At 43.0% G+C, this 14,414-nt stretch overlaps 1 protein-coding gene across 2 annotated transcripts in view; it reads right to left on the reverse strand.

The window, feature by feature from the left end:
* Positions 1-1,893: 1,893 nt before the first annotated feature.
* Positions 1,894-14,414, reverse strand: part of USP13 (ubiquitin specific peptidase 13) — an 82,315-nt gene continuing 69,794 nt past the window's right edge. For both annotated transcript variants that reach the window (XM_082224162.1, XM_082224161.1), the window contains 4 exons: positions 13,689-13,855; positions 12,222-12,384; positions 9,241-9,325; positions 1,894-8,594 (listed from right to left, as the gene is read on the reverse strand). In XM_082224162.1, coding sequence (XP_082080288.1) covers positions 8,501-8,594; positions 9,241-9,325; positions 12,222-12,384; positions 13,689-13,855 — 509 coding nt within the window. In that variant the 3' untranslated portion in view covers positions 1,894-8,500. The remainder of the gene's footprint in view (positions 8,595-9,240; positions 9,326-12,221; positions 12,385-13,688; positions 13,856-14,414) is intronic.

A 14,414-nucleotide genomic window follows, 5' to 3' on the forward strand; every position in this document is an offset into this window, starting at 1 on the left:
CTTACACTCGTGTAAGTGGCTCCTCTCCCCTCCTGCTTTGCTCCTTTAAAGAAGCAGGCACTCTGTCCCTCTCTCCTCCCCATTCAGCGGCTCTTCTCCCGCTGGAAACCACGGAGGAGGGAAGCATTCACTCCGTAACACGCACAGACATTTCCCCTTACTTTCTAGGAGGAAAAAAATGTGTGTTATGGGGCGAAAACTACGGTATATAGTTTTGAACAGAATCTTATGCTGCCTCTGCTACACGATAGTTTCGAATTTTCAATATCCTGAAACAAGTCTGGGTCTTTTTTTAAATTTTATTTTAAAGCTCAAGTACAGTCAATAACAGCTTACGAGTCTGCAGCTCATTTGCATCTTGGTGGGTAATTTATTTCGTGGAGGCACCAATCCTGCAAAGATTTACCAAAAAAATTTTTTTTATTTATTTTTTTGAGGTGTCATTTACCAAAGGATCTTATTTCTCATGCAAACCTATATCCTAAAAGCAAACCCCTTTTCTAAGTCTGGATCCTTATGTGACCAAAATGGTATCGTGAAGGAGGTGGTAGCAAAAGGCTTGAAGAAACCCCAGATTTGTGGAGGTTTATACAGTGGTGCCTCGCAAGACGAAAAGAATCCGTTATGTGATTCTCTTTGTCTAGCGGTTTTTTCGTCTTGCGAAGCAAGCCCATTGAAGGATTAGCAGATTAGCGCTATTAGCGGCTTTTAGCGGCTTATCTGCTGATCGGATCAGCTGATAAGCAGTTTAGCGGCTTAGAAAAAGGGGGGGAAAGGGGAAAAAACCAGCAGGAACTCGCAAGACATTGTCGTCTTGCGAAGCAAGCCCATAGGATAGGAAATTCGTTATGCGAAGCACCTCCAAAACGGAAAACCCTTTCGTCTAGCGAGTTTTCCGTCTTGTGAGGCATTCATCTTGCGGGGCACCACTGTAAATACTTTAGAAATGGGGGCATGAAAACTATAGAGAAAGGACCTGGGAGCTTCTACTTGTGGATTCTCCATACAATGATGGTAGGTCAAGAGCTTTTGCTGAAAACATCTGTGTTCCAAATTATAAGTTTAAAGTATGGTCAGAATATAATACTGACTTTCGCAAACTCTATTAGGTTCAAAATTCCTAGAGATAAAGGCAAACACGAGAACGTCTTTGCAGGATGCGGAGCCTTAAAATATGAGAGATGCCACTGGAAACCAAATAAATGGTTGAATGTTTACATTCACTTCCAAGAGAAATCCAGTCTGAGGAAAACATCTATGTGGTTTAAGGTTAGCCTGCAAATAACAAAACATTTCTGCCTCTAAATACTTAGTGCATTACTAGCCACATATAATAGTTAAAGAAACAACAGTTTATAGTTTAATGAAGCTTCAAAGTGACGTTTCCGTGCTCTGCTCTTTAATGTAACCTATGCTTTTAACTTGGAACTGTATGGATATTTAGTGTGTTTTATTTATAAGGCTGGTAAGATAAAAAATTTGCAGAGCACCACAGTAAATGTATTTTTGTACGGTAATGGAAGCATGCCTTCCTTTGATTCTTTTTCCACTTATTAAATTGTATTTATTTTCCTGTATTTATAAAATCATGCAATTTTTAAATATGTTCTAAAATAAACTTTGTCTGTGGCTTCAAGTTATTTGTTGCCTGGAGATTTAGAAGGATTTATTTCTGCCAGGGTGAAAGCTATTTCCTCCTCCATACATAAAGTTGTTTTGTTGTGTTAATGGTTAAGAACCAGAGTTGAGTTGCGCTTTTGTTCATCCATTCCCCAAATGCATCCAGGATTTGATGGAAGACGCATGCAACCCTGTCAAATCATCTGGAAATAGTGAGCACAAAAAAAGTGTGTTTCTGTGTGGAAGAGACAACATAAACCAACACATGCAAAATTGTTTTTTGCTTTTTTAATTTAAAACAGTTGCAACCATCTCATTCACATCCCTTCTTGTGGCAGACAGATTCTCTTCAAACGATGATTAGCATTTCACGCCGACAATTCGGAACAGTGCAAAACTCATCCAAATTGCAAACATTTCCAGGATACAGTAGTTAACCTCAAATGGTGGGGCAGGATTCGTACAGTAATCTGATCCAATGTGAGAAGCAGAAAAGGGAAGGAGTATGTAAGAGATTAAAATTAAAAGGCACAGCCAGTTCCACCATAAATTTGCATAGTCGTTCAATGCCTCAGAAATCAGGAGGGTGGGACCTAGCAAAACTGCCACAAGGATGGAAAACAAAGGATAGAAACTGGAGATACAGTTTAAGATACAGTTTGCCTTACTGATCTGCAACACAATGGCAGATTCAGATACTTTTAAATAAGCCACATCCATAGTTACAACTGCAATGATTGAAGAATGTGCCGCGGCACTTATGGGCCAAACACCACACTCACAGGTGCTGCTGCCATGAAGTGGTGCCTGAAATAGCACTCATCCTGCACCAGATGCAACTTTTCCCATGGGGTCACTTGGGCCCCATACACATAATAGTAAGCCATAGTTGCAAACAAACCATGGTTTACTGTGAACCAACAAGCATGCTGGTACACGCTGCTCAAATACTGCCTGCCCTGTGTCTCCCTTTGCAAACAGACCAGTGTTGGCTTAGCATTATTTGCAAACCAGCCCAGTGTTGATGGCTTGATTTCCTCCATATAAACCTCAACAGGGTGGCAAGAACAAACCTTGGTTTCCTCCCATGACTGGAAAGAGAAAAAACTACAAGTAGTGGTTCACACGTCACGCTAAGCCAGCACTGTAATTTGTGGGACAGACACAATCTGAGCAGCGTTTACCAGCATGGGATTTTAACGCAGCTGACATCAGGCACTCGGGGCATGAACACTAATCTTGTCAGTGCATTAAATGCGGGAAAGTTACCATGAAGCAAGTTATCCATGGAATATTTTTTTTAAGGAGAGTCCCTGATGTGCAACAGGAATGAAAGGTTCCACTCGCAGGATTGCCCTCCAGAAAAGATAAGTCATGGGGATGTGATTTTCATACATGTGTGCATTTGCTGGATCATTTCAACAAACTGGCTCTTATTTGCCAACAAACAGGATGATGCTAATCAAGGAGACATTTAACCCCATTAACAATGGCTTATTCCAGTGTAACATTTGGTACACAGGTCTCATTTATTAGCACCATACTGTTTGTTGGCAAGGAAGAGCAACTCTCCTAGATTGCATATGATTAACATTGACAAGGAACAAATTGGAGGGAAGAGACCAGCTCCCGTGTCCAATAAAGATTAAGTTTTGATTCTTTGTCACTTGAGTGTTGCCAAATTGGTGTTCAAAATGTGGACATCAGCCATCAGGTTGACCATGGTGAAAACAAGTGGAAAATAATACTTTGGGGTTTCTTCCTCGGTTTACAAATCTACAACAAAAGTCAACCAAATTCTAATCCAAGTAAATTATCATCCTCTTTCTCTTAAAAGGCAACAACTAACTTTGCAGAAGAATTTGAAATGTGAAGCAGTCTTTTTATCAAACTTAATAGAAAGTGGAAGCAAAGAGGTCCTTATTCCTATTGTATGGCTCCGTACAGGATCCAATGGGGCTTTTTCATACACAAAGGGTCTTCTTCTGCTGCTCGCATTCATTTCAATGCCGCTCTTGCAGGGAAACATCCCAGCGGATTGCACCTTTTTGGGAAGGGGATAAAATCAATGATGCGATGGAGTAGTGACAAAAATGCTGTGCTTGCCAACTGCACACAGGAGGGAGAGCTGCTAGGAACCCCATTTAGCAGAGAAGACAACTAAGGTGACATCCAAACCATATATTTAATGCCCCCCATTTATACCACTTTAACAGTCACAGCAAGCTATTGTTTTCCCAGTAGTGATGTATGGAAGTGAAAGCTGGACTATAAAGAAGGCTGATCGCCGAAGAATTGATGCTTTTGAATTATGGTGCTGGAGGAGACTCTTGAGAGTCCCACGGACTGCAAGAAGATCAAACCTATCCATTCTGAAGGAAATCAGCCCTGAGTGCTCACTGGAAGGACAGATCCTGAAGCTGAGGCTCCAATACTTTGGCCACCTCATGAGAAGAGAAGACTCCCTGGAAAAGACCCTGATGTTGGGAAAGATGGAGGGCACAAGGAGAAGGGGACGACAGAGGGCGAGATGGTTGGATAGTGTTCGTGAAGCTACCAGCATGAGTTTGACCAAACTGCGGGAAGCAGTGGAAGACAGAAGTGCCTGGCGTGCTCTGGTCCAGGGGGTCACAAAGAGTCGGACACGACTAAACAACAACAACAGTCACAGCTTCTTCATGACTTCTCCTGTAGTTTGTTAAGGGTGCTGAGAGTTGTTTTGAGTCCCTTCGCAGAGACACAGTTGCCAACACACAACAGCTTCCAGCTTTCTTTGGGTGGGGTGTCATGAATGTTAAAGTGGTACAAAAGAGTATAGCATGGGTGTTGACCCAAAACAGATCCCACAGCCAAATTCTCTAAATTTCCCAGAGGGTGAAAAAAAGCCCCATTGTTTATATTTAGCTGGGAGTCTTTAGGCTTTAATCCCAGATTTAAGGGCAGTGCCCTCAGCTGTCCATCACTAATAACCATGTACTTGCCATGCTGAACGAACTGCCCTTTCATCCTAGCTCAAATGCCAATGGACTGAGGAGGAAGTGCTTTTAAAAGCAAAGTCTTGCCTTCATCCTCCAGAGTCATGCGTGTACCTATTTCATTGTCGGCACTCCCCACTTTAGTAATTACACAGCAAGAAGCTACATTGGGTTGGCCCACAACCTTTATGCGCACAGGCCCGGATGTAAAATGATGGAACCATCCACCGAAATCCTCTCTCTGCAAGCTCTGTTCAATGAATTTAAGCTGTGAACCGCCCTGTGATCTTCGAATGAAGGGTGGTACACAAATTTAATAATAATCATCTGTGCTTTGGATCCCATTTCATTTCAACAGGGCTCATGAGGAAGACCTGGGAGGTGGCATCCAGAGTTTATCTGCATCCAAGATTCAAATTCCACCAAGATATACAAGCCTATTTACCGACCCCAAACATAGCCTGTGTGAGGGAGAAGTTGAGGACTTGGAGGAAAACGCAGCTCCCCCCTCAAACCCCACCCTCATATCTCAACTACCATTGAATGCTGTTCTGTCAAGTTTTTCTACCCTGCTTTTTTAAATTGTCTCGTGCACATGCACACAAATATGTGTGGAGCTTTGTGCTAAGCAAAGCTACAGGGAACCAGGCAGAGGGCCTTCTCGGTAGTGGCGCCCGCCCTGTGGAACGCCCTCCCACGAGATGTCAAAGCGATAAACAACTACCTGACATTCAGAAGACATCTTAAGGCAGCCCTGTTCAGGGAAGTTTTTAACGTGTGATATTTTAGTGTATTTTTGGTTTCTATGGAAGCCGCCCAGGGTGGCTGGGGAGGCCCAGCCAGATGGGCAGGGTATAAATAATAAATTATTATTATTATTATTATTATTATTATTATTATTATGAAGAACATTCCAGAAGGAGAAGCAGGGAGCAAATGTTTGATAGTAAAGAGCCAGATAATACCTTAAGCACCAATGCCTGAGCTTCTCGGCCAGGGGTGAGCAAACTTTTTCAGCAGGGGGCCGGTCCACTGTCCCTCAGACCTTGTGTGGGGCCGGACTATATTTTGGGGGGGGGGGATGAATGAATTCCTATGCCCCACAAATAACCCAGAGATGCATTTTAAATAAAAGCACACATACTACTCATGTAAAAATACACTGATTCCCGGACCGTCTGCGGGCCGCATTGAGAAGGCAATTGGGCCGCATCCGGCCCCTGGGCCTTAGTTTGCCTACCCATGTTCTCGGCTGTTGTTCTTTGGGTTTGGATACTGTGCTTTGCATGCATTCATCTCTCACTCTCATATATAAATATTCAGAGCGCGAGAGAAGGCTATTTTAGACCAGAGTCTCTATACAGGCAGATAGCTTAACAAGTTTGCTTCTGGGAAATTGGCTCCCAGATTCAAGAAGGAACACACTGAGAGTTCCCATTATTTACACTTAGATACAGGATGCTGGCATAGCAGATCTCGCCTGCTTTGAACTAGCCCTTATACGTCCACAAGGTGGAGGAAAGACCACTTTGCTGAATTTTCGCAGGCACAGGAGACCTTGTTTAAATAAGCACATCGTGACAAATCCAGACTCTGCAGAAATCATCAGAATTAGACAAATATTCCCCCAGTGACACATTCTAAGGTAACAGCAAACAGCAGATCAGCCAGCAAATTTTGTGGTACATTCATAGTGACTTGAGAAGCTGTAACTGAAGGTAGCCTGGGACTAGGTTGCGAGACAGATCAGCATTCTAACATGCAGTGCTGTAAATAAAGCAAAGTGGTGATGGTAGAATAGGCCCCAAGATATAGGCTTTGGATTCACCACTCGCAGTGTTGCTGGGCTCGAAAGCCTCTTTCTGCCTTTTGTGGCTGTTGATTTGTAGAATCTAACCTGAGATACAAGGTCTTAAGCTGCATCACATTTGCCTCAAATGATGCTGGCTCCAAGCATAAATAGCCGCAACACCGATCTTTCCATAAAGAAACTCTGTGCATGTGCATGTATACACACGCACACGCAAACACACACACACTGTAATGTCTCCTGAACTTCTGCGCAAGTAGTATGTCATTTACTGAAGATTTATACTTGATACAGGTTCGTCTGCTGTTTTCTATGGTAACAGCGGCATTGGCTTGCCCCAAATCAGCAGGCACCACTTTATTTGCCATTGCAAATTCCCTAACAATTCAGTAGTTCAACAAAGGCAAAAAAGTAATAAAAAAGAACTTACCAGGCCCATGAGTTCACACAATGAATTGAAACAAATAAACAAAAATACACACACCCCTTTTACACTTGCAAACCCATCAAATAGTACAGTGAAAATAGTGTGAAACTGAAAAGAAGACATTGGAGGCAGTGGGGAGGTTTTTAGAAAGGGATACTTGGCTCCTTTGCAAACTGCTGACAAGTCAATATGATGGTTTTAAAATGGGGGGAAAAAATCAATCCATCAGCAGGCTATTTCATGGGAAGAAATTTTAAATAATTAAACAAGCTATGCCAGAGGAAAAGGGCTGTCTGCATATTTGCTAGACACGGTTCCTCTAGGGAGCGTCATTGCCAGGGAAAGTTATATATTTTAGCTTCTCCATAAAGGGTCCCTATCTTTAAAATATTTTGTGGGGCATAAAAGTGGAAGGAAAATCAAAGCAGACTGACTTCGGGTCCGGTACATTTTACGACCCTGATGAGGTCTTCTTCTGTGGTAAAGGATTCCCAACCGATCCACAAACATTTGCATGTCCTCACCATGTGACTCTCCCCCATCCTGTCGCCCTAGCAACTCTAGTTCCTTTGGTTGCCGTGGAAGGGGAAGAAGGTGGGGCAAGGGCTAGTCACAAGGTGAGCCCTTGTAAACGTTATGAAGCAGGATGGGAATACTTGCCATGGGGACCCATGGAGTGGATTCCCTTTACAGTATATGCAAAAGCATGAATAACTGAGGAGGAAGAACAGCCAAGCTGCAGCTTGCTGATCCACAGCCCTACATGAACCCTGAGGACTACACAGAGCTTTTGCATGTGTGAGCATTTATCTCACAATGGGAGAAGCAGACTCACGCACAGACACAAATGTGCATACCGATCCACTGAAATGGGTGAAATGAGCCCTTTCTTATAAAGCGAGTTCTCAAACCATCAGCAATTGCTAGGTCAAGGCATAGAAATGGAAGGTATGTTTTGAAGCCACCCAAAGCACCGTTTTTTTAAAACAAAAAAATGAACACCCCGATTTTTTTGTTTGTTTGGCCAAACTGCAAGCTCCCTTGGCTGCAGTTATTAACCTTGATTTCACACGCTGACATCTGCAACATATTCTGGGCCGTTACATCCCGGGATAACACAGTGCTATTCAAAAAAGGAAAAGGAAAAAAGGAAATCTAACCATGGAGATACAACAGAGATCACAAATAAGCCACTTTTTCAGGCTGGCAAACAGATCTTCCACTAAACATTCCCTTCAGGGTGGTGGTAAACTCCCCAGTCAAAGGCAGTGGCTTGGCTACCATCACTGATTCCGTAACAGTTGTTGAGGGTCGAAACTGACTTGTGAGGCAAGAGGTGGGTGTTTCAGAGTTTGAGAGCAGTCTCGTGTTCTCCAGTTGCTTGCTGCAATCTCGGCTAGTGATCAGAACAGCCTTGAGGTCGCCACAAAGTGTATACATTTTTTTTTTTTCAAAATCCTAGAACGCGCTGTGACCCAACAGAAATTCCTCCACTACAGTGTTAAGAAGGCATCAAATGACTGATCCTGATTTTAAGCTATAAATAGTACCCAAATGTTTTCCTTTTTGCTCCTTTTGGCAGTCCAAAGGCTTTGCATGTTTGAAACGACTTTTTGGCAGAATAAAAAGGCTTATGGCTTCTTAAGGCCAAGGGGCGTTTACTAAGGCCTAACTTGGTATCCTGCGGTAAAAGTAAATATACCCCAACTCCCTGGGTGGTCGCTCAGAGGCACAGACTTTGAGGTCATTGTAGATCACCCACCTGAAACAAAGAGATGGGAGAAAAAATGAAAAAGGCAATGAGTGTATTGAGAAATCAGGCTTAATGCCCAATCCTGGGGGGCTCCACGTAGGTCAGAATCCTACCCTTACCCAGCATCCTTTTGTCTGGATTATTAGCCTGGAGAGTTCTCAAAGAGCAAAGGAACTTACTGCCCAATCTGGATACCTCTTGGTCTTTTTAATCTCATTTGCTGAAAATCTTAGGATTCTTTTTCTGCTGTAAACTGGGGGTTGCAGACTGCGTCCAGGGATCTGCTGGCACATGCTGTATTTCATAGGCAGGATTAAAGCCACGTTCAGATTGGAGTCCATGTCAGCATTTGGACAGAAGCAATAAGCATGGGCCCAGCATAAAGGCAGGTGAATCTTGCCAGAAAGGACAGAATGCGAGGGGGAATAGTAGAGCTTAGGAGACAAGAGCATGATTGGATTGAGGCAGGTGGAAAGGAAGAGAAAGAGATCAGGTAGATCCAGCAATGCGAACTTGGAAGCCTGCCCTAGTCCTTTCAGTGGAATTTGCTTCCACGACAAAGTGGTTAGGACCAAAGTGCCAAGCGCACTTTGAGCTTTGTTCAAACCTGGTAGTTTTACAAATTTTATATTATCTAACAGTTCCACCTACTCACCTTCCCTCCTTTTTGAGATGACAAACATAATGGCCACTCATTGTAGATGTTCCCATGTGACTGATGAACCCAAAAAGTTCATATCCTGCGCAAGGAAAATACCAAATATGAGAAGCAGGGATGTGAAGAGATATCCTTAGCAAGCCAAGTCCAGCAGTCGCATCATGCAAGCATCATGTTAGTTATCCATTCGTTCACTCTTCATATTTTGAACCTTCCCCTCCCTCAGGGGATACAGGGGGACATACTATGCTTGTCTGTTTCCCCCCACCCAAGAAATCCATTTTTAAATGAAACAGACATCTGGAAAATAGCACGGAACATGCATGTAGATAGTCTCTCATGTTCTTCTCTTGATGTAAACACACACCCGGAAGTAAAAACCGGGAATGGTCTCTCTGTCCCCTCTACACCCCATGCTTGTGCAGAGAAACATACTGTAATGTCAAAATAAAAAAATTCCTTCCAGTAGCACCTTAAAGACCAACTAAGTTAGTTCTTGGTATGAGCTTTCGTGTGTATGCACACTTCTTCAGATACACAATGTATCTGAAGAAGTGTGCATGCACACGAAAGCTCATACCAAGAACTAACTTAGTTGGTCTTTAAGGTGCTACTGGAAGGAATTTTTTTATTTTGACTATGGCAGACCAACACGGCTACCTATCTCTACTGTAATGTAATGGGGCTGGCGTAGCAACTGTTATATGAGATTATCTACCATGTGTTTTGATACTTTGTCGTGCACAAAGAGCACAAAGAGGAGCCATAGCACAATCTCAACCACACCTAATCTTCCCTGTATTATAGATGGGATTAATGGTATTTTGAATTAATGAGAAATTGCTCAAATGTTTGATATTATATTTTATAGCTTGTTTTTTTTGAATATATTTTAAACTGATAGAACTTGCAACATTGGCGTTATCACCACTGCACTCCAACCAAATAATTATTATGATGCCCCAAAATACACTTTCATATTCCGATTATACGATATACGATATCTTTATTGTCATTGTCCCATGCAGGACAATGAAATTGAAAAACTACATAAAACTACATAAAAACTACATAAAACATTCAAAACCCCCTAAAAACTCTGAAACCCCATTTTAAAATACACTATACTATAGAGACCCCTTATGCTGCATTTAGAACCAGAATTGCTTTTGCATAGAAACTGTTTCTCAGGCGGCTAGTCCTGGCCTTTATAACCCTGTACCTTCTTCCAGAAGGCAGAAGCTGAAAGAGATCATTTCCAGGGTGCGTACTATCCTGCGCTATCTCTGCCGCTTTCTTATGGCACCTGGCAGCATAGATTTGATCTAAGGTGGGAAGAGTGCACCCAATTATTCTCTCTGCAATCTTTACAACCCTGGAAAGCATTGTGTTTTTTCCCTGGCCGTGCAGCTCCCAAACCACACACACAGACCAAAAGGTAATATGCTCTCCACAGTGCAATGGTAAAATGCCATCAACAGGTCCTTTGAGAGATTGTTTTTCCGGAGGATTCTCAGAAAATATAACCTCTGCTGTGCTCTCTTCACCAGGTCTTTGCTGTTTTCTCCCCAGGTTAGGTCGTCTCTCAACTCCATTCCCAGAAATTGAAACACCGAGACCTGTTATTCACATGGCCCCGCAAAAACCTTGTGAGAAACAGAGTCAAGCACTATTTGCTACTTCCAGGCTTTCTAAGGTGACTGTGGTCTACTTCTTTCTGCTCAGTACTCTTCAGCTGCTGTCCAACAGCGCCATCCTGTGGCTGGTTTTAGATTTCCCCCCTGCAAGGATCATTGTCACCATCAAGGTAAAAAACGAAGCAGATTATCTTTTGTAACAGCCAGATATAAAAATGAGGAGAAAACGTGAGTCTAAATGTGTCCAAGCAGCACAGAGAAATGTCTGCCCCCTCTGGGCATCTGTATCAAAAGCTGCTTCAAATCAATAGTCCACACAGCTTGCACTATCTAGCCTAACTAGGGCTATGGGATCTTAAGACAAAGGCAGCCTTGCGACCAGAGTCACTTTAATGAGAGTTGCCAGGGGCTAAACCTGAAGACTGTTGCACACCAAAGATTTTTTTCTCACATTACACAGTAACAAGCCCAGGTTTGCCATCAAGCATACATTCAACAGGGGGCCTGCAGTGAATCCTGGCTCCTTAATGAGTGCATCATTACAATGAATATTGTACATTTGCAGGTGTGCTTATGAAAATGTTTCTTCCCATTCCCTTTTTGCATCAGGAAGAGGTCTGTAGAAATCAAAAGCCAACTTGCTGATTTAGGGTTTTTAGTTTGCCATAATTAGAATTCTTAAAAAAGACTAAATATGACTTTGAGAGCCAGTGTGGTGTAGTGGTTAAGAGCGGTAGTCTCGTAATCTGGGGAACTGGGTTCGAGTCTCCGCTCCTCCGCCTGCAGCTGCTGGGTGACCTTGGGCCAGTCACACTTACTTCTCTGAAGTCTCTCAGCCCCACTCACCTCACAGAGTGTTTGTTGTGGGGCAGGAAGGGAAAGGAGAATGTTAGCCGCTTTGAGACTCCTTCGGGTAGTGATAAGGCGGGATATCAAATCCAAACTCTTCTTTTCTGCATTTTTTTGGTCTTACTCAGGCAGCACAAAATAACCTCATTTGTCGAATAAAATAGACAAATGAACCTATCCTTCCTTGCTGACCTTCACAAGGTTGGACAAAACTTAGCCATTCTGACAGGCATTTCAGGGTATCTGGAGAGGGTTTGGGGTTTTAATACTGCTACTGTTGATCTTTAGCCATTCAGTTCGTGTTGGCAGTTTCAGTGAACTGATTTTGGTATTTGTCATTTTAAGACTGACTGATAATTGTACGTTTTGTACATGGTTGTACATCACCATTTCCGTTGATGGTGGAGAAACGATTCATAGCCGCAGCAAATACGTTTGGGAAAAGGGAATAAGATATGAACAACCAAAGCAAAGTGTCTATGGGAAACTTACGCCCAGAGCCGTCTTTGATCCTGGGTCCTTCTGGATCAGATTCTGCAAGGATGTTGGCATTCACATGGTTCTCTAGGTCCATGGTTTCAGAAGTCGTTTCGTTCTCCTCCTCTGGCTCTGGGTGACTGAAGATCCAGTCTAATGCATGCTCCAGGTTATTATTCTGCCAACCAATAGGAAGATAAAATAGCCAACAGCCATCAGCATCAGTACAACCATTGTGGCTTGTGTGCCTTTTCCCAAAAATAAAAAAAACCTGTTGCTGCTTTGTTCCCTTTGTATAGGAAACACAAACAAAAGGTGGAGGGACAAAACCTGCTGCAAATGGAAATATTCCCACTGCAGCAGAGAGGCTTCTTCATCTTTACGTGTCTGAAGCTCACTGAGTTGATTTAAGCACCATGGACAGTGACAACCTCAACAGAGTCTCCTTCAGTTCAGCAGAGCAGCTGTATTAGGTTGTGCAATGTGGTTGCCATAATCCCGTATTTGCTCCTATGTCATGTTTAACTTCCACCCACATAGCCTGGACAGATTGTGTTGGTCTGGTACCAAACTAAGGATACCCTCCCATAGCTGGACAAGTAATCCTCTATCTTAACTAATGGGAAGAGCAAGTGTTACAAATATTATGATGCCAGGGAGGGCAACAAATGAATGGAGCCTTCAGGCTGCTGCTGCAGCAGTAATAAAAAATGCAAGCTAACTTAATTCAGCATCAGCTTTTGCAAGCTACAGTCTACTTTATCCATGTCATTCATCTAATTATGTCAGCTCATGCCCATCAATCTCAGGCCCAAATAACTTTGTCCTTACGATTCTATAAGCCTCTTATTCAGTTCACTGTTACTCAAACTGCACATTTCTGAATTTTCCACTCCAGCTCTTTCCCATCCTCACCAGGTGAGAATGCCTTTTGCATCAACCTGCTGGCTAGTGTACTAACTTTTAGCATGAGTTCCAGGGAACCCGGAGACTGGGGCTCCTCAGTGAGGAGTCGCCACAAGATGAGCATCTCTGAAAGCATCCGTTGCAACAAAGAATGACAGGGTACCAGGTTGAGGAAGGCTGTGCTATAGAAATAATAAATAGGCACCTCAAACAGAGAAGTTCTGAGTATTGGTCAAAGAGTTGCCTTCTCTTTAAAAGTCTCAAGCCAGTCTTCCTAAAGCTGCTTCCCAACCCTCAATAAGCTATTGGCAAAGAAGATTTTGCAGCCAAGATTTTCCCCTGACCAGTACCTATGAACAAGATGCCGCCTAAACTTAATTCCCCAAAGGAAAAGTAGTGCAAGGTCTTCCTTTGTCAAATGTCCTGCTGCCACTGCTAATGGCAAAAAAGGGCCTGTTCTGCTTTGGATAATGACATTAATTTACCATACCAGCTTTTGAAAGTCATATTTGATGAGGAAGTGGAGGACGTCTGCATCTGTGCTAAAAATAGACCCCAAATAATTTGCCGACTCACTGTTGCCCGTAGCGCATGGAAAGCTATATTCCGCTGAAAGCCCATAGAGGTAATGATGGCAACCATTTCTTCTGGGGGCTGGTTATCCAGCCCAACAACTGCTGCTCCACCTGCCCCAGGAAAAGTGGCTCCTCCGTAACCAGGGATGGCTAAGGGCTCTGCAAAATCTGGAACATAAGCGGCAAATATTTAAATCTCTGCAAACAAATTGAGCGCCTATTCCTAAACCAGGAGAAGCTGAGTTCCAGTCACCGGACAGCAACAACAAGAGAGGGTTGTTCCTTTTATGCCTTGCTTGTGGGCTCCATGGGGAGGAAGCAGAAACTTTGAACTAGGTGGATGTTTGGGTCTGATCAAGCAGGTCTCCACTTATGTTCATACAGATGTATTTGCAAGGCAGGAAGCAAATGACTAAATACCCGCAAAGTCCACCCCACACCCATGATTCTGCAATGATAAGCTAATCTAGGATGGAACAGTGAAGGAAGCTGGTGAAGCTGTCTGTGGATTGCTTCCAATTTAAAGGAATACAAAACAACAAACCCCTGTGTTGCACACTTAACACAACAAACAATATCAGTGAATACTAACACGAAGACCAGTATACTAGATAGCACTGCAATTCTGTGTGAAGTTTATATATACAAATTTATATATACAAGTGAATACAGACACGAAGACCAGTATACTAGATAACACTGCACTTCTGTGTGAAGTTTATATAGT

Source organism: Podarcis vaucheri (genome assembly GCF_965113315.1).
Source record: "Podarcis vaucheri genome assembly, chromosome: 5".
NCBI classification, from domain to species: domain Eukaryota; kingdom Metazoa; phylum Chordata; class Lepidosauria; order Squamata; family Lacertidae; genus Podarcis; species Podarcis vaucheri.